Here is an 18,368-nt window from a genome sequence, read left to right as displayed (position 1 = left end):
TGGATGGCTTTGGGTTCTGTCGGAACTGGACTTTCCCATGCTGTGGGAGTGAAGAGGGACTGCTGTTCACAGAATGCATCCTATAATAAGGGGTCATTTTTTGGCTGACATGTCAATTGCTGTGTCTTTATGGTTTGTGAGTGCTGAAGGAGAATGTAACTTTCAGGCTTTGAAAGTGGCACATGCAGGGATATCACTGTCAGAGCAGGAGGCATCTGTGGCTTCACCTTTCACATCCCGAACCCCCAGCATAGCGTGTGTGCCAGAGCTAATCAGGTAAGCATGGGGTTTTGTTTCCTATTACATAAAGGAGACGGTTCCCACTCCTCTCAAACATTAATGTCGTGTGTTCCCACCAGGCCAGAATGTACATATCTATAGAAAAATGAATGTCTTTGACTTTGAAATTGCCATTTGTCTAGTTCCCATGTGAAATTCCTTTAAGATTTATTAAGTCCCTCAAAACTACAGGAGGAGGGAATCTACAGCTGAGCTTTATGTCATTAGCAGTATTTCAAATGCAAAGGAAAGAGCAAAATGAACAATGCTCCATAAAGCTGAATCAAGTGTCCACAGTATCAGCCCGTACACTGCTGTTAGGCCCTGCCTCTGATACCCTATGCAAGCAAAACATCAACATCTGTTATGCCAGGGTCCTGATTTTGCTTACTGTGGCAGATAAATAACAACGGAGAGTGCATTACCTTCATTGGATTCTATATGTTCACTTCAGGAGGAGAGGACTTGTTAGTTTGAACTCACTGAGCAGCTGTGTGCCTTTGTATGGTTTTCCTCGTATGAAGTCGTTGCCTGCACTATTAATGTCAGCAGGAAGACTTGCTGGGGTACATTGTGATCTTGGGAACACAGATGACTGGAATCAAACCCTTTTGCTTGCAGCAGGATTTCTGCAAGTGAAGATTTTATTTTCATTCAGGCCAGATTTTTTTTTTTATTTCACCTCCCAGCAAGATATTAGCAGAGACTTCTCTACTTATGACACATGCTTTGTTTTTCAACAGTGTTTTGAGAGGACGGGCAACAGGAGCAGACCCATCACCATCACCTAACTGCTGTCCTTTATTCATGTCTTTACACAGGGAAGGCCGTGCTGCCCTCGTCACTTCCTTCTGCATGTTCAAGTACATGGCACTGTACAGCACCATTCAGTACCTTGGTGTTCTCCTACTGTACTGGGTATGTCTTGGGAACATGTTGGCTAGAACTGGATCAGCTATTACTCCCTTGTAGAAGAAACATGGCATAAAAGCCACAGTAAAACTAGGGTATGGAGCTTTACCTTTATCTGAGCTGCAGACTTCGGTGGTGTGATCATATGGCCCTCCTGTACCCTCAGCTGAAAACTGGAAAGATTCTTCCCATTAACTTCAGCTAGTGGGCTCAAGATTCAAGCTGGGCAAAACGAAGGCTGAGATACTGAACAGTATTTTGGCTGAGGGCATATGTCTGTGAAAAGGGAGAATCTGGTGTAAGCATATGCTGTTGCAATTTATTCAGCATTTAAAGCATGAATTAGCTTGACAGTAAGGAAAATCCCCTAGAGTGCCTTAAACCACTTTTGCATGGCTTCTTCCCAAATAGAGAGGAGGGCTTTGCATTCAGAAGTCACCCAGCATTGAGAAAGCACATATCTTCAAATAGCCTTCTTTTTTATTGCATTGAGTGTACTGGAAGCCTGGTTAGTCTGAACAATGCACAAAATTAAAGTATTCACTGCAGGCCCAGTGATGACGAATCTATTGGCAAAGTCGTGGATTGTGTGGTCCCCTTATCTGCTGACTAGTGTTTCAGAGCAAACAGCAGAGTATTAGCTCCATGAAAAGAATACAGCTTTCTGAAGACGATATAAACAAGCCCATGGCAAAAGTCTGATTTATGATTTTTTTTTCTTTGTGTTCCTCTTTTCAGCAACTAAACTCCTTTGGGAATTACCAATTTTTGTTCCAAGATCTGGCTATTACCACTGTAATTGGTGTGACAAGTAAGCCCCTTAGTCATCCTATGTATTAATTTCACCTCCTTGGAAATACATAATCCTATGTACAGAAATGAAGAAAAGAGACTACACAGAGTGCAGGATGTTTAGATTTGTAGAGGAGGTGTCTTGAGAAAATCTCTGAAATAAGATTGGTAATTCTTAGTGCTGCTTTTGTTTAGCATGTATGTTGTTGTTGATAATGGGTTGTTATGTCTAGAAGGAGTAAAACCAGACCTAATGGAGTGGAAAGTCTGTTCAGGTTTTTTTCCTGTTAACTTGGGAAGGCAGATCAAGAAGTTACCTAAGGATCTATGTCGGCAACTTGTACAGTGGGACTGAGTGCATCCTCAGCAAGTTTGTCAGCACCACCAGGCTGTGTGGTGCGGCTGACATGCTGGAGGGAAGGGATGCCATCCAGAGGGACTTTGACAGGTTTGAGAGGTGGGTCTGTGCAACCCTCATGAAGTTCAACAAGGCCAAGTGCGAGGTCCTGCACGTGGGTTGGGGCAAGCCCAAGCACAAATACAGGCTGGATGGAGAATGGATTGAGAGCAGCCTGAGGAGAAAGATTTGGAGGTGTTGGTTGATGAGAGCAACATGAGCCAGCAGTGTGTGCTTGCAGCCCAGAAATCTAACCATATCCCAGACTGCTTCAAAAGAAGTGCGGCCAGCAGGTCAAGGGAGGTGATTCTACCCCTCTACTCTGCTTTTGTGGGACCACACCTGGAGTCCTGTGGACCACACCTGGAGTCCTGTGTCCAGCTCTGGATCCCCCAACATAAGAAGAACATGGACCTGTTGGAGTGAGTCCAGAGGAGGGCCACGAAGGTGATCAGAGGACTGGAGCACCTCTCCTCTGAGGACAGGCTGAGAGAGTTGGGGTTGTTCAGCCTGGAGAACAGAAGGCTCCAGGAGGACCTTATAGCCCCTTCCAGTACTTAAAGGGGGCCTACAGGAAAGATGGTGAGGGACTCTTTATCAGGGAGTTTAGTGATAGGATGAGGGGTAATGGTTTGAAACTGCAAGAAGGTAGATTTAGATTGAATATTGGGAAGAAAATCTTTACTGTGAGGGTGGTGAGGCACTGGAACAGGTTGCCTAGGGAAGCTGTGGATGCCTCATCCCTGGAAGTGTTCAAGGCCAGGTTGGATGGGGCTTTGAGCAACTTGGTCTAGTGGGAGATATCCCTGCCCATGGAACTAGATGATCTTTAAGGTCCCTTCCACCCCAAACCATTCTATGATTCTATGATCCATGCCCAAATGAAAAAGTGTAGGGATCAACTTTTTGGAGTCCAACTCATATTTAAAGCTGTGTAGGCAGGAGGAATGAGAGGAAAGAGATATGAAAATGGAGAGGAAAGAAATAACAGATGTCAGACACTACAGAGCAGGAAGCTGTAAGCCAAGAATAAGAGAGAAAAGCAGTGCTGGAGGGGAAGGAGAAAGATGGGCTTGTTGAGATAAAGTAAATGCAGGGAGAGGTTCAGATGCAGGAATGTCAAGGGCAGGGGCATGAAAAGCATATATCAAAACCACATAGCTGTCTTCCATCCCTGCTGGAACCCAGACAACTGGAAAAGGCCTTGATTAAATCAAGCCTAAAAGGGTCAACCACAATACTGGGTCCCAAAAGCTACCTTCTGTAAGTAGCCCATTTGGAACGCTGCGTCAAGGCTTTCTGTATAGCTCTTTTACTCAAAGTCTGGATAACTTTGTTGAACGTAAGAACAGAGGAAAACCTGTTGGGTGAGCTAATGCAGTCCTTTACCAGCTCAAATAACCAGGGATACTAGGTGCTTAGTCCGTGCAGGATGCACAGAACATGGGCAACAGAGAATCCCCAGCCACGGTTGACAAGTGACAGAAAGAGAACCAAAGAGCTTGAGGATATCCTTAAATCCTTGGGCCTGACAGTAGCCAAATAAAAATCTAACATTTTCTTTTCCAAAAATGCCTTATGATAGGCAGATGCCATTAATTGACCTCTTCTGTAGCCAATAAGATTTTGTAAGAAAACAACTCTGTATTTTGTACTTGTATTGTACTTGTATTTGTATGTAGTATAAAGAACATTATAGACTGTAAAAGCGCTGGCCATTGATATCAGTCAGTAATAATACAGCAGCACTGCTTGTATTTTGGACACACTAATAAACATGTCTGTGCATGTTGCAGTGAGTTTCACAGGTGCCTATCCAAAGCTGGTTCCCTACAGGCCTCCTAGCCAGCTCGTCTCTCCCCCGTTGCTGCTCTCTGTTGTACTTAACATCCTCTTCAGCCTCAGCATGCAGATTTTTGGCTTTTTGGTGGTCCAGGAGCAGCCTTGGTATTCCAAGACCGATATACATAGGTAGGTTCCTGTCATGGTTTAACCCCAGCCAGCAGCTAGGACCATGCAGCTGCTCGCTCACACCCCCTTCCCTCCCTGAGAAGGGTAGGGAGAAGAGGGAGAAAATGAGGGGAAAGGCAAAAAAACACTTGTGGGTTGAGAAAAAGACAGTTTAATAAAACAATATCAGAAAAGGAAAATAACAGTAATAATAATAATCATGACAGAAGTCACTCTCACCGCCTGGTGAATTGGCACCGTCCTGAGCGGCATTTGTGCACTGTACCCCCCGGGCCAACCCCATTTATATACTGAGCATGGTGTCTATGGTACAGGATATTCCATTGGACATTTTGTTGTTCTGTCTATACTCCTTCTCAGTTTCTATGGGAAGCTGAAAACAGTCCTTGAAAAGCATAAACATCGCTTAGCAACAACTAAACCAGTATGCACTGTTGATATTCCTTTCATACATCATCTGAAACACAACAACTAGAAAGAAAATTAACTCTGTCCCAGCTGAAAACAGGACAGTCCCCTTCTTGGGACTCTGGGTGACACAGGACACACCTGGTGGGACAGGTCTGCATGGTACTATTGATCAGCTTAACTGTGGGCCTGATCAGTAGCTGCAGGCACACCCTGTGCTTCCCCACAGGGTGCAAACACATTAAAAAGTGTTGTCTGCGGGTTCTTACGCTCTCCAGCAAGTCTGCTGTGCAGCACAGTGCACGTGGTGAGAACGCTTGAGCTCAAAGCTTTTGTTGAGCACAAAGAGGAGTATTTGATTGCAGGGAAGACCAGCGTATCCAAGTAGGTTTGAGCTCAGGCTCTACCAAGTTCAGCAAGCTCAACCCAGTGGGTAAGATTGAGAACATTGCCAATAACCTACATCCCTGTGATAGCAGGAGCAAATCATGGCTGTGAGGGAGGATTCATGATAGTCGTAGTGGAAGTTGGGGAAAATAACCAGGACAGTGATCATTTGCTGACCAGTGTGATGCTCTTTTTCAGTGCCTGCCTCTCAATGAACAACCACATGGAGAATTATTCCTCTGTTTCCAGCCTGGGGCTCCATGGGATGAGAGATGGAGCCCTTGAGCAAACAGACAATGGCTACAAGAGCTATGAAAACACCACAGTGTGGCTCCTAAGTACCATCAACTGCCTCATCGTAGCACTAGTGTTTTCCAAGGGAAAGCCTTTCAGGCAGCCCATCTACACAAACTGTAAGTATGGGGAGAGAGGGAGGGATCTGTGAGGAAGTCAACTTAGGAGGTCAATTCACTGGGGAAAAATTAAAACTTGACCAAAGTGATGCCAAGCAAAAAAAGCAGAAGACCAATATTAGATTACTAAATGACTGAAGGCCACCTTTTCAGAAGTTTTAGTGCCAGTGGCATCCTGTGACCAGTGGCTTTCTGAGCTGGGCCCACACATTGTGCTTCTGTACTGCTAAAAACTTGACCCTGGCATTTGGATTTCTGAAACAGACCAATGGAGTTTGATAAAAACTTCTAAGCAGTAGCAGGAAGGTGGTGTGGGCTGGCAGAAGCATCATATTACTTAAGGTAGCCTGAATGAGACATCTCAAGAAGAGCCAGAATTAGGTGGTTCCACTTTGCTTTAGTCTTTAGAATAACTCTGGAAGAGCCCTATTCCTGTGTCCCCAAAGCATGCTGGATGAGCAGTATTTGACAGAAGTCATGTTCAGGGCATTCTTTTGGGCCCATCTCAGAAGAAAACATACAATGACATTTGCGCATTTGCAGAGTAAATGCTGAAGGTACTTGTCTGAGTAAAGCTGAGGTTTTACTGTGTTCATTTTTCTTTTGCTGAAAGTTCCTTCCTATCTATCTTATGGATTTTTTTTTTTTTTGACTGACACAGAAAATTATAACAATCTTCTGCAGTAAAGGCAACCAGCTGAGATTGCTCATAAACCTGTAGTTTTATTTGTTTGTTCTTGCCCCTTCAGATGTGTTCATACTGGTGCTCATAGGACAGCTGGGCATTTGCCTTTTCTTGGTGTTTGCTGATATTGATGATCTCTACTCTAAGATGGATGTGAGTATTGTTCCGAGGTGGATTTTCTTTCTACTGCCAGGCGTCTTATAAGTGGGATTGTTTTTTACAAAAGACACAGACTTTTGCAGGGATACATGGCACCTTTAAAGAAAAATCATATTTAAAGAGATGGATTTTAGATGAAGGGTTGAAGAACCTTCTGAAATACGGTAGCTCCAAACTATGATCTGTGCATTCTGACACCTGGACAGCTACACATGTAAGTCTGATTGTTTCAGCGCATTGTCCATGCAACAGATGGCATCACTAAGCTTACAGTGCTTGGTATGTTGGTGGCTTGATAGTTGTGAAGCGTGTGGCTTCAAATTTAAACTAACACACCATGCACTTGTGTTTCTCTGGCTGTACTATGTACACAGATCATCTTGCAAAGAAGATCTGCCAGTTCGCACTCAGAGCATCTCTCAGTTCTCAGTCCCCAATATTTTCAGGCTCCCTGTTAAAATTTCAGACAGCCCTCAGTTTCCTAAAGCAACATTTGGGTTTAGAACAGTTGTAGAGAAAGACTAGTGGGGCTGTCATGGCAATAGAAGATCTATCTTGATCCTTAATTAATAAATACCAGTAGGGCTTGGCTTATTTAGTCTGGCAGAATGCAAGATGGGAGTTGCCTTGTGCTATTCCATCTTAGAGGAAATGCAAGGGAAGGATAAGATCTACATCAGCCGTAGGACAGGGTTGTCAATGGACCTGTGAATTAGTATGTTGAGGCTGGGAGATGTTAACCACCTCCACTGTGACACTCTCACAGCCTTGTAGTAGGAGTCACAGGAACAAAACAACAAAAGCAACACATGGCTATTTTTTCAGTACGTTTCTCATCAGAACGATGAAGTGTGGTGGCTTTGGGTAACAAGTACTGAACAAGATGCTGCTTCCAGTCCTGTATCTTTGTGTGACAGTTAGCAAGTGGATTTAGAAATGGAAATAATGAAACATGGAAAGAGAAATATAGACAAGGGGAACGGACCTGGATTTTGAATGCCAAGCAGTCTAGCTAAAGCTGCTTCACCGTGTAACTGTTCCCAGAGCAGCAGCTCGGCAGGCAGACCCAGCTAAAGAATCTGCCACGAGATGGCACTTCAAATCAAGTCTTAGTCCTGTTGTGACACAGGACATTGTCAGCATTGCAGCTGTGAGGGGCTAAAATGCCTTTGGGGAGAACTGCAAAACTCCCAGGATGTCTGGAAGGAATACACTGGATTTGCTGAGAAGAGAAAAGGAGGGAGTGGCGATTAAGAAATTCTGTAATAGCCTAGCCCTGGAGAAACTGCTGATCCAAATTTTGGATCTGAGCTGCATCTCCAGAATAAGTTGAGCTAGAGCCAGAAAGCCAGTGCTGCCAGATGAGGGAAGCTGGATCTGGGTTTGGAGCTGAAATGTTCAGACTTTGAGCTATTTCTTATATTAGAAAGAAAGGAAGCATTTCGATTTCCTGTTGCGGTTCTGGAATACAGTTTTCTCTGCTGCATCATAAGTTTAAAAGCATCTTCATAAATAATTCCTCAAGACAATATTGGCTCATCAGCAGTGTACAGCCAGTGTGGGATTCTGGCTTTTGATGACACAAAGCTGGTGAGGCATCTAGAGAACAAGTCCTGTGAGGAGCAGCTGAGGGAGCTGGGGTTGTTTAGCCTGGAGAAAAGGAGGCTGAGGGGAGACCTTATCACTCTCTACATCTACCTGAAAGAGGTTGTAGAGAGGTGGGGGTTGGTCTCTTTTCCCAAGTACCAAGTGATAGGACGGGAGGAAACAGCCTCAAGTTGCGACAGGGGAGGTTTAGATTAGATATTCGAAAAATTTCTTCACTGAAAGGGTTGTCAAGCACTGGAACTGGCTGCCCACGGAAGTGGTTGAGTCACCATCCCTGAAGGTATTTAAAAGGCGTGTAGACGTGCTTTGGGACGTGGCTTAGTGGTGGACTTGGCAGTGCTAGGTGTATGGTTGGACTCAATGATCTTAAGGGTCTTCTCCTACCTAAATGATTCTATGATTCTATGACACAAGCGCCTACCAGGCTCTAGTGTGTGCACATTTTGTCGAACAGCTTCTCCTGCTTTTTTCCCAGCTTGTTTGCACCCCTACCATGTGGCGGATCTCCATGGTGATAATGCTTGCAGTCACACTTGCTGTGTCCTTCCTTGTCGAGGTGAGCATGCTTCATTGAATGTACCTGTCAGCACTAATTGGAGAGACAAAAGGGTCAGGTCTCACTCTCTCTCCCTCCTCCTCAGCCCAGGTTGGGAATATGTATTAAAACAGGAACGATTGCTGCTACCTTACCTACCTCACCCTTACTCTCTTTCCTCAAAGTCTTACATCTGAATGATAAGATAAAAGGGAATGCAAGGCCCAACCACCTTTTTTTTCCTCTGGTGAGTGGAATGTATCAGGCACTGCCCCAGGCGAGAGAAATACAGGCAGCCTTTGGTGTTTCCTACTCAGATGCTGTAGACTGTCAGGAGGAGCTGGTCACAGTTTTCTGGTGGAGAGCTCTGGTGGAGCTGGTATGAGAGGTGGCCAGTAAAAGGCTATTTAAGGGATGTGGATGAGCAGGACAGGGTGGGAAATCTGTGTCTCCACTACTTTCCCTGAGTGTGTCCTGTGGATAAAGAGGGAAAACTGCTATCCAGGTCCTTCAGAGTCTTCCTTTTGCTCTTGCTTTTACAGGAAGCTGTCATTGAGAACAGACCCTTATGGCTGCTGCTGAAAAAGACCTTCCGGTACCACTCAAAAAGCCATTACAAGAGGCTGCAGCGAGTGTTAGAGCAGGACTCAGCCTGGCCGCCTCTGAATGAAACATTCTTCTCAGATTCTGTGGCAATATCAGTAGAAGGAAATATGGGAGGCCATAGCAATCCAACATTTGACAGCAATGAGGACTCACTCTGAAGGAAACTGAAGAGGACACATGTCCAGGACAGTTGCAGTTGGCTGTAGAAGGACTATCTCAGAGACATAAGAAAAGAGGAAGGACAAACCCATCACTGTTCCCCCATTCTAAGACTGACCAGCTTTGGCTTATTTTTAAATTAACTGAAAGCAGAAAAGCTGTCTGCAGGAGCATAAAGCCACAACACTGTTTCTCCTGCCCCCTTGCCCATGTACGAATGTCTGCCAGCTGTAAATGGAACAACTTGTTGAATATTTGCGAAGTATCATGGTTGAAACACCCTATTGCCGCATCCCTCTCTTGAACTGCATCATACAATCCATAAACACGGGGGCTCCTCCAGATGAGAAATAGCTAATTCAGTTACCAGCACTCCTCTGGGGAGATCCACTTCAAGAAAACAAAGAGAATTTACTCCTGATGGAGGCTGCCGAACACTGGCACGTCCTAGGATTCCTGTAGCTCCTGGTGTTTCAGATACTGCTACCTGGTGTCTGGCATTTGTTGGGATTTCTTCCCCTTCTGGCAATACTTGGCTTTCTGGAGCTGGAAGGAACTGCAAATAGCCAAAGCCCTCTGGAACCATCCACTCCTAGCACCATTGTGCTCTTCCCATGGGAACAACACAAAGCTCTATCGCTAGCTCACTGCTACCAGGCAACCTGTTTGTCCTCTTCTCAGTTTAAAATGTGCTACTTGCATTTTTGGGGTGAAAAATCTGTTTACCTACAGAGCAGCATGATTTCATTGTTTAACGGTTCTTTTTTTGTGGGAGGTAATTGTTTGGGATATCCATTTTAAAAAAGTAGAATGGTCATTGCAAATTATGATCTCATTCGGTGGGTCTACAAGGACATGCTGTCCCTTGTGGTGTGAGCTTGCTCTACTGGAGTGGATGCTGCACAGCTGGGCTGCGGCCTGGCATGAGCTCCTGGTTTACCAGTTCCAAAAGAAGCAGATATTGAATGAGTTACTACCTCCGAGGGCCTAAGCCCTGAATTAAAAGACAGGGAGCCAACTAGGTCTCAGAATAATTTTATTAAATTCTGTGCCGTGCTCTGAAGTTGAACCATCTGAGGTTTTGGCTTTGGTTTCCAACCATAATTGCACATGCTACACACCATGTGTCGTTCATCAACTCATATCCCTCACCTGTTAACCTTTGATGGTGACTTTTACTCACTCTGCCGTGCTGCTTCTGCCGTACATAAATGCAAGAGCACTGCGCATTTCTGCAGGTTTTACCTACTCAAAAAAAGTAACTTCTACCAGCACAAATTCTCTTAGCCCTTTGATGCTAGGCTGACTTCCTGCTCACCGTTATTTTGCAGTCTCTGTCCCCAGGTGGGTGAAACGACAAGGTATCAGTCGGGAAGGCTTCGGAGGAACACTTCCGTCTTTAGATAAGGTGTGCAGGGGAGTTGTCCCCTCTGAACTGCACAGTTTGTTTTTCACAGCTGGAGCTTGCTCATGCTTTTCCTGGGTGGGGCTGAGGAGCACTTTGGGAGCACTTCAACGCTGAGAAATGCTAAAGCATTCTTGCATTTCCACAGAAACCCAGAGAATAAGAGAGATCGGGAGTCATGGTAAAGATTCCTTTGGTCTTTTAGAGTAAAAACTAGCTCTGGAAAACAAAGAGCAAATCAGAAGAGATTATGGATTGTTTTGATTCAACATGTCTGTACCAGAACAGTGTTTGAAAAGAATTGAGCTTGAATCAAAAAATAACTATTTTTCTAAAAAGAAAAAAAAGTTTCCACTTGAATAAACATTTATTTGACTCAAAGCAATTTTTTTTGCCATTTAAAACAAGTTTGACACAGGCAAATGGAGTAAATACCTTCCTACCTACTGCAGTTTACCTAACCGTAAACACCTGCCACAAAGCCACACAGCTTGACACAAACCAGAAATGGTTCACATTTAGTCATAAAAGTGTCTCCAAAGTTAGGATGAGTTCCCAGTTTGCAGGAAAGTCCATTGGGAAAGTGAAGATTAGATGCTGTGTGCGCACCTTGCAGCTTAAGGAGACCCCAGAGAGCAGGTTAGTGGAGTTATTCCTGCCATCCTTTCTTTGAGATACAGCGTTTCCCTTGGAGACAAAATTCACCGTCCTATTTATGAACTCCCGCACACAAGAAATATGTTGCAGCTTCTGATAAACTGGCAGCTGCAGTAGCGTTGCAGACTAGCCATCTAATTTAGGTTTATGTCACCATTGATGATATAAAAGTATGAACTTGTGGCAAACCTGTGGGTCGACAAGATAAAGACTTGCTTGTCTGCTGCCGAAATACAGCCTTACCTGCAAAAGAAGAGAATTCAGAGAACAGGTGATATTTGACCTCCGCTGCCCTGTAAGATGTCAGTCTTGTGTTCCATCTTCCTGTGCAAGTCCAGTGTCTCCAGCCATACTGAGGTGTATTTCATCATCCATCAGCAGAGCTAAACAGTGTGTCCCAGCTGCCTTGAACTGCTTATGTACCGTACCTCTGGCCACCAGGAGACAAGCGATGTGTTACACGCATCCTTGCTGCAGAAACCAGCTCATATGCACACATCAAGCCCCTATGTTCTGCTCCCTCGCCTCTGGTGGAATGTCTGAGGTCCCAGTGCTGGGCTGGTCCACTCAAACTTGGACTGGGAATGTATTTAGGGTCAGGATGAGGAATAAGAAAAACAAAAAGCTTTGAGCACGGTTGGGATTCACATCTCCATTTTGCATTTTGGGGGTCTCTCTAATTTGAAAGATTCTTAAACTTCTGGAAAGCAGGATGGCACGAGCAGTAAGAAGCATCTTCTTGCCCGCAGTGTGTCTGCCAGGCACTGGCCGTGCTCCTTCTGCCCGTCCCCGCTTTTGCTTGCAAGAGGCAGCTGCAATGTAGGCGCTCGGTTCTGTCTGTCTGAACTTGCTGCTCGGCACTCCCAGCTTGTACCACTGACAGAACAGTGGAGAAACACAAATACAACTTAGCCACTTAATGAAAAGAGTTGTTTTGTAGGAACATTGTAAAAGTATGCAAATTCTGCGGCTGCATAAGGGCAGAGACAGATTGACAGCCCTGGATGTGGCTCCACAGTCCCTGTCTGCAGTCCAAGCTATCCAAACACAGCTGAAGAATCCCTTAGAGGACCGAAGCTCCAGGCTCCCTTTCTCCTTTTGTGACTGGCAGTGGACACCAGTTGGATAGATCCCCAGTGATCTTTGCCAGCAGACACTGTCCATCCTGGTTAGCTTTCTGCAACTAAACGACAGGGGCAGACTCCCTGGAGCACAGCCAACCCGCTGAGCCATGCAGCCACTCTCAACAGCTAATTTCAAAATTTGATTTTCCTTCTCAAATACACTTGTCCTAGTTAATGAAAGAAGAAAATAACTTCTATTTATGCCCTTCTCATTTTTTTTATGACTTGTTTATCTTGATACGGTCATCGCAGTTTTTGTCTGCTCCTCGGCGCTCTAGAGCTCAGCCTGCTTGGCAGCACACACAACCAACCGAGGAAAAAAAGCTCCATTTAAAAGATGCAGACCCTTGCCCATAATAGCCGTACGTGCACATAATATTAACAAACCAGAACTGTTTACGACCACAGAATCACAGAATCACAGATTAGTTTGGGTTGGAAGGGTCCTTTAGAGGTCATCTAGTCCCAACCCCCCTGCAATGAGCAGGGACACCTTCAACTAGGTCAGGTTGCTCAGAGCCCCGTCCAACCTGACCTGGAATGTTTCCAGGGATGGAGCATCTGCCACCTCTCCGGGCAACCTGGGCCAGTGTTTCACCACCCTCATCGTAAAAAATTTCTTCCTTATATCTAGTCTAAATGTACCCTCTTTTAGTTTAAAGCCATTACCCCTTGTCCTATCGCAACAGGCCCTGCTTCAAAGTGCAGGGATGTGGAGGAGCGAGGCCTGGGCACTTGGCCCAGGCTGGCCAACAGGATTATTTCATACCGTGAACATCACATTCAATATAAATTAGAAAGTTTGCTGCGTAGTTGCTCTCTCCCTTGATGGCAGTGGTCCAGAGAACTTCTTGCCTGGTGCCGGACCCTTGAGCCCTTCCTCCCAAAGCCGCAGCACTCGCAGCATCCGACATTTGCTGTTCCCTGCTAGGAGTGCACAGCTTCCTGCTGAGAGACTTGGATGAGTATAATTCTTTTCTATCTTATATTAGTATTGGGATCAATACTGGTTCTAAGTACTATTGTTAATTATTTAGTCTTATCCTGTTAAATCTATTTATATTTCAACCCTCATGTTCCCTTTTTTCCCCCGATTCCCCTTCCCAGGTGGGGAGGGGTCATTGAGTAATGGAATAATTGTCTAAACGACAATAAATGGTTATGGGTTTTCTCAAACCATAACAACAACGCAGCTCTTCAGGAGTGTTACAGAGGAGGCTGCGGAGACAAAGTACCTGTCAAGGATCAGCCAGGAAAGGAAAACAGAAATAGCTGGTCCCCAGACCGTTCAGTCCAAGGAAAGGAAACAGAGAACTCAGTTATCATACATTGCAGGCGTCTGGTGCCAACAACTGAGTTTAGAGGACTCATTACTTGCTCTCCTGGCTTCTCAAGTCCTCATGTCGGAAAAACAGTCCTGCAGGATTCTGCACCAATATCCCCCACCGGACGGCGCTTAACCCCTCTACAGCTTTTGTCTCGTTCGTGGGCGGCCACAGCCTCCAAGCTGGGAGGGCCACGCTGTGCTGCGCCAGGGCTCCGTGCACCACGGGCTGATGGCCAAATGCATGTAAGGGATGGCAGCCCAGCCAGGCTGTGTGCATTTGCTTCCTGCTTGGCTATGGGCAATGGGGACATGATTCCACTTCTAAGAAAGTAACTAAATGTCCTGTGTGTCTGAAATACAAAGCGTATTTGTCTCTGCTCGGAAACGTACTGTTTTCACAGTGTCCCTTGTGGCTGGTGACCACGGTGCTTGTCACTGACATAGCTCTGATTACTCAGTACAGGTCACCGTAGGTAAAAGGGAGTGAAGAAAGATCCACCTGTATGTCTTGTTTAAATCTAATTAGTAAATCTCTTTGGTACTTGCTAGGTGATTAGCAGACAGGGCTAGAATACAAGCTTCCCATTTTATTGTGTAATCGCCCCAGCCTTTCTCCTAGCCCACATCGATAGATCGCTCCAGGTAAAGGAGCATGCTATTTCAAGAAGAGAGTGAGGCTGGAGAGAGAAAGAAAACATCAGGACATCATAACAGACTTGGGAGGTGCCGGAAGAAGTGCTTTTGGACCTGGGAAATGGTTCAGAGAACAGGAGACACATTTCGTTTATGTTTTACTCCCCTCTCACACCCCACCCAAGACCAGGTAGATCTTGATTCGATATCTCCAAACCATGGAAACCAGCAATGCTCCTTCAGCCATTCCTCAATGAACAAAGTTTTACTACTGCATGCAATCACCATGCACATGCCAGCCAGAGTCTAACAGCTACTCTGAGCAGAACCGCCTGTTGCTGTAAAGCAGCAGAGCTCTGCAGAGGTCACGGTGCGCCCCTGGGCATTGGCAACTGCCTTCTGTTCCTCACACTGAACCTCCAGCCTGCCACTCCGTTCCTCCTTGTGATCACCCTTACGCAGAGCTCGCTGCCCACTCACTGCTGACTGAAATGAGAGCCTTAAGCAGCCTCTCATGATGCTCCTGCTAAATCTTTACAGCCTTTCAGAGCACAAGTTGTACAGGACCATCCTATCCTTTCCATATAGACGGTAGAGCAGGAATGTGGACATGCCAGCCTATGGCTTGAGTCCAAGGCTCTAAGCAAGGCAGGTATTCATCAACTGGACCAGTCTTTTTACCCCAGTGACTGGGTCATTGTGAGGTTAGGCAAGCATACGATTCAGGGAAGAACGTGAGGACATGTTGAACTACCCATGCAAGACTTGGTGTCCGCGTCCTTGTGACAGAGGGTACCTCTGCAAGGCTGAAGGCACCATGGTACTGTCTCCGAAGTTTGGGGGTGTTGGCATAGCCCATGCCATGGGCTGATGGTTGGCTTCCTCTGCCTGGAAGTTGTGCCACAGGGAAAGGGCCCTGGACACTGACAGGATCCTCAGGAGAAATGGAGAACATCTCCAGGAACAGAACAGAAATGAGGGATGTCACCCCTATGCCCTGGGGGCAGCTGGAACAAGAGGCAGATTACCAGCACATGGTCTCTGGTGTGGCTGTGAACACTGGAGAATATGTTGTGTTGTTAGATACCAGAGATATTAAATGCTTCTTGTAGCTGCTTTTTAAATTTCTAGAGAGGAGAGATTGCTCGTTTGTATGGACCATGTTGTGCCTGATTAACTGTATACATTACACTGAATACAGCCAGACTTATTTGCTGAAATAAATATAAATTTAATTATAAATCTCTTTTTGCTTCTGTGGGGACAGAGGGTGCTGCTTTACTGCTCTCTTTAGATCACCTGCTGGTTTCTTTACACATCAAAAGAACCTTTTGGCATGGCTACAGCTTCCCATTTCCTTACAGCCGAGTGGACACCTGGTACTTCAGCAAAAATAGAGCTTTATTAAGTGCACAAAAAAGGAAAAGGACCTGAAGAGCAGTAAGGTGGGACATGCTGTGCACCAATAAAGGAGGAGAGTTCAAACTGTGAAAAGTGAGAGGATGAAAGAGGCAGGCAGCCCCAGCACGTCCCTCTCCCGTCCCTCTGCGCCTCCGCCTGCGGTAGCTCTGGGCAGGGAGCTCTTTGCCCTCCAGATTTGCCCCACTCAGAATCTGCCGAGATCCCCGACTGCTGACCATGCAGTTGAAGAGGGACTGGAGCCAGTGTGTCTCCAGCAGCTATTCAAAGCTGGAGTTGAACTGAAGAGCTTTGGATTGCCCTCTGGAGGGTTTTCATCTCCATAGCAGCCCAGCGAAGATGGGGACGCAGCCTCCTGGTTTGACCTGGCAGTTGGGAAGGCTGCGAACGCCTCTTGGCGTAACCCCCCTGTGCAAAATCAGAGGCCTTGCCTGGCGTCTCAGGGACAGGGTGGCAAAGGCAGAGCTCTGAACAAGCTCTCCAGGGCTTACCTCGCTGCCCTTCTCTTGCTCTCTGAAATGCTGGACCCTGCCATGCATCTGCAGCGCCTGCAAAAGCCAAGGCAGAGATCCAGCAGACCCAAGCTGCCTCCCCCACACTGTGCTGCAGCCCCTCTCCTCTGCCTCAGCCAGGGAGGTAGCCAGGTGGGGTACGTAGGTAAGATAACTCATAGAAATATACAGCCAAAGTACCCAGGCAAGGCAGCATGTGTTTTGTCTCCAGCTGCAGGAATCACGCACAACATGCCCAGATCTCTCTGAGGAGCCCCCCCAGTGCTGCTGCCTTGGACGTGTCCCACCACGTTCCCCTGGAGAGCACACAGCGCAGCGGGTGCACGCTCACGCTGAGGGCTTCACCTGGGCAGTGCTATGGAAAGGGGAAGACAAAGGCTTTCTGGCAGGCTGTGATTCAGGTTTGTCTTGGTTGTTCTCTTGTGGAGGGTGCCAAAGCAGTCTGTGTTTGTCCCGGTAAGCCGAGAGGCTCAGAGCAGTGGATGAACAGACCTGGGGGAAGGGACCAGGAGCCAGCAGCGATTCTGAGATGCCTTTATCCACCCGTTTTCCCCAAATCGAAGCACCACGTCGTGCCCCCTGTCAACTTTCAGCCCATCTGCATGAATGTCCTAATGTTTTGTTTGCTTTGCTGGCAGGCAGCATGTTTTAGAGCAATTCCCCGGCTCTTCCCCGTGTGTGCACAGCTGAAGGCGACACTGTGCAGAGCAGCACATGCTTCTCCACCACACAGAGCAACACGCTTCCCCCGAGCTCACTGGGGAGGAGTTAGCCCAGCTCTGGAGGCATCTGGCTCCGTAAGAGCAGGGTCTGTCCCACATGGACTGACCCACTGTCCTCTCCAGGAGGCTGGATTAGCGCACGGGGGGTGTTGTGGTGGTACAGCTACAACACCTCTGACACCTGAAGCATGCACAGTGCCTGTAGATACCCAGCAAGTGTTTGAATCACTCTGGCCGTTACTGGAAAGTTCACTGTGCTTACCAACAACATGTCTCGACTGCACTTCTCAAGAGATCAGGACAAACCTGGGTGATTTCTAAGTAAACTTACCTTCTTGGCTCCCCTGCCTGCTAATGAGGTGAAGAATGCAGTGATTAAGCCTGTGGTCTGTTTAAAAGCTCTAAAAATGTCAATCATCTCAGACATCTGGTAGGACAGCACTCAGTTAACCCAGCCTGTGAGGTGGCTGGGGCACAGCAGGTAGAGGCAGAGCAAGGGCACTCGGGGTGAGAGATCCAGGTGGTAACTGACAGCCATTGGACACTGGGACAAAGGGTTTGGAATCAAGCATGGCTTTGCTTTTCAATAGCTTTGTTCAGCTGTTCAACACAGCTAAGTTTTTTTAACAACTTGGTATCAGACACTCACCAGTGTCTGGGAATAAACCTGATCAGAGCGCAGGGAAGGAGAGAGAATGACGGGAACATCAGGAGCAATACAAAACCAGCAGAAAACACACAAGAAAAAATACAGGTGGGACTGGAGAAATGTTAAGTCCTGATGAGCCCTGCTGTGCAGGTCTCATTGCAGACTGGTTGGTCCTGGGAATAAACGACATGATCCTGCTAACTAAGGTTACTCAAATCTGAATTCACAGAGCACCATTTCCCCACTGCGATTAAGGTCTGGGTTGTGCTTTACTGAGTTTGGACAGGGATTCCTGCAGAAATCACAGGAGCATGAAGCTAGTGGGGATCTGACGTGGGTATTTTGTCCTTCTCCCTGCTCAGAGGCAAGATCTACCTGTCCTTAGATTATCCTTGTCGAATTACGTCCTGCTTTTCCTTAAAATCTTCTATTGTACAAGATTTCCTCCTGCCCTAGGTAGCATGTTTGAGTATTTTACTATCCTTTAAATTAGAAAATCTTCTTGAATGTCTAAACTAACTCTGCAAATCTAATTGTTTAATCTAACAAGAAATTATTCTGATTTATCCTTGTCTCTAAAAAGAATAGGAGAAAAAAATTAGTGTTGTG

General features: G+C 46.3%; 1 protein-coding gene across 1 annotated transcript in view; it reads left to right on the top strand.

The window, feature by feature from the left end:
* The window catches only part of LOC134517294 (probable cation-transporting ATPase 13A4), a 47,198-nt gene extending 36,185 nt beyond the window's left edge, over positions 1-11,013 (top strand). Inside the window, exons 25-32 of the mRNA XM_063338666.1 lie at positions 167-276; positions 1,101-1,197; positions 1,930-2,002; positions 4,177-4,351; positions 5,345-5,559; positions 6,309-6,397; positions 8,487-8,567; positions 9,089-11,013. Of these exons, the coding sequence (XP_063194736.1) occupies positions 167-276; positions 1,101-1,197; positions 1,930-2,002; positions 4,177-4,351; positions 5,345-5,559; positions 6,309-6,397; positions 8,487-8,567; positions 9,089-9,310 (1,062 nt within the window). The 3' untranslated portion in view covers positions 9,311-11,013. The remainder of the gene's footprint in view (positions 1-166; positions 277-1,100; positions 1,198-1,929; positions 2,003-4,176; positions 4,352-5,344; positions 5,560-6,308; positions 6,398-8,486; positions 8,568-9,088) is intronic.
* The last annotated feature ends 7,355 nt before the right edge of the window (positions 11,014-18,368 follow it).

Source organism: Chroicocephalus ridibundus, chromosome 6, assembly GCF_963924245.1.
Source record: "Chroicocephalus ridibundus chromosome 6, bChrRid1.1, whole genome shotgun sequence".
NCBI classification, from domain to species: domain Eukaryota; kingdom Metazoa; phylum Chordata; class Aves; order Charadriiformes; family Laridae; genus Chroicocephalus; species Chroicocephalus ridibundus.
This window is presented reverse-complemented; position numbering and strand designations above follow the sequence as displayed.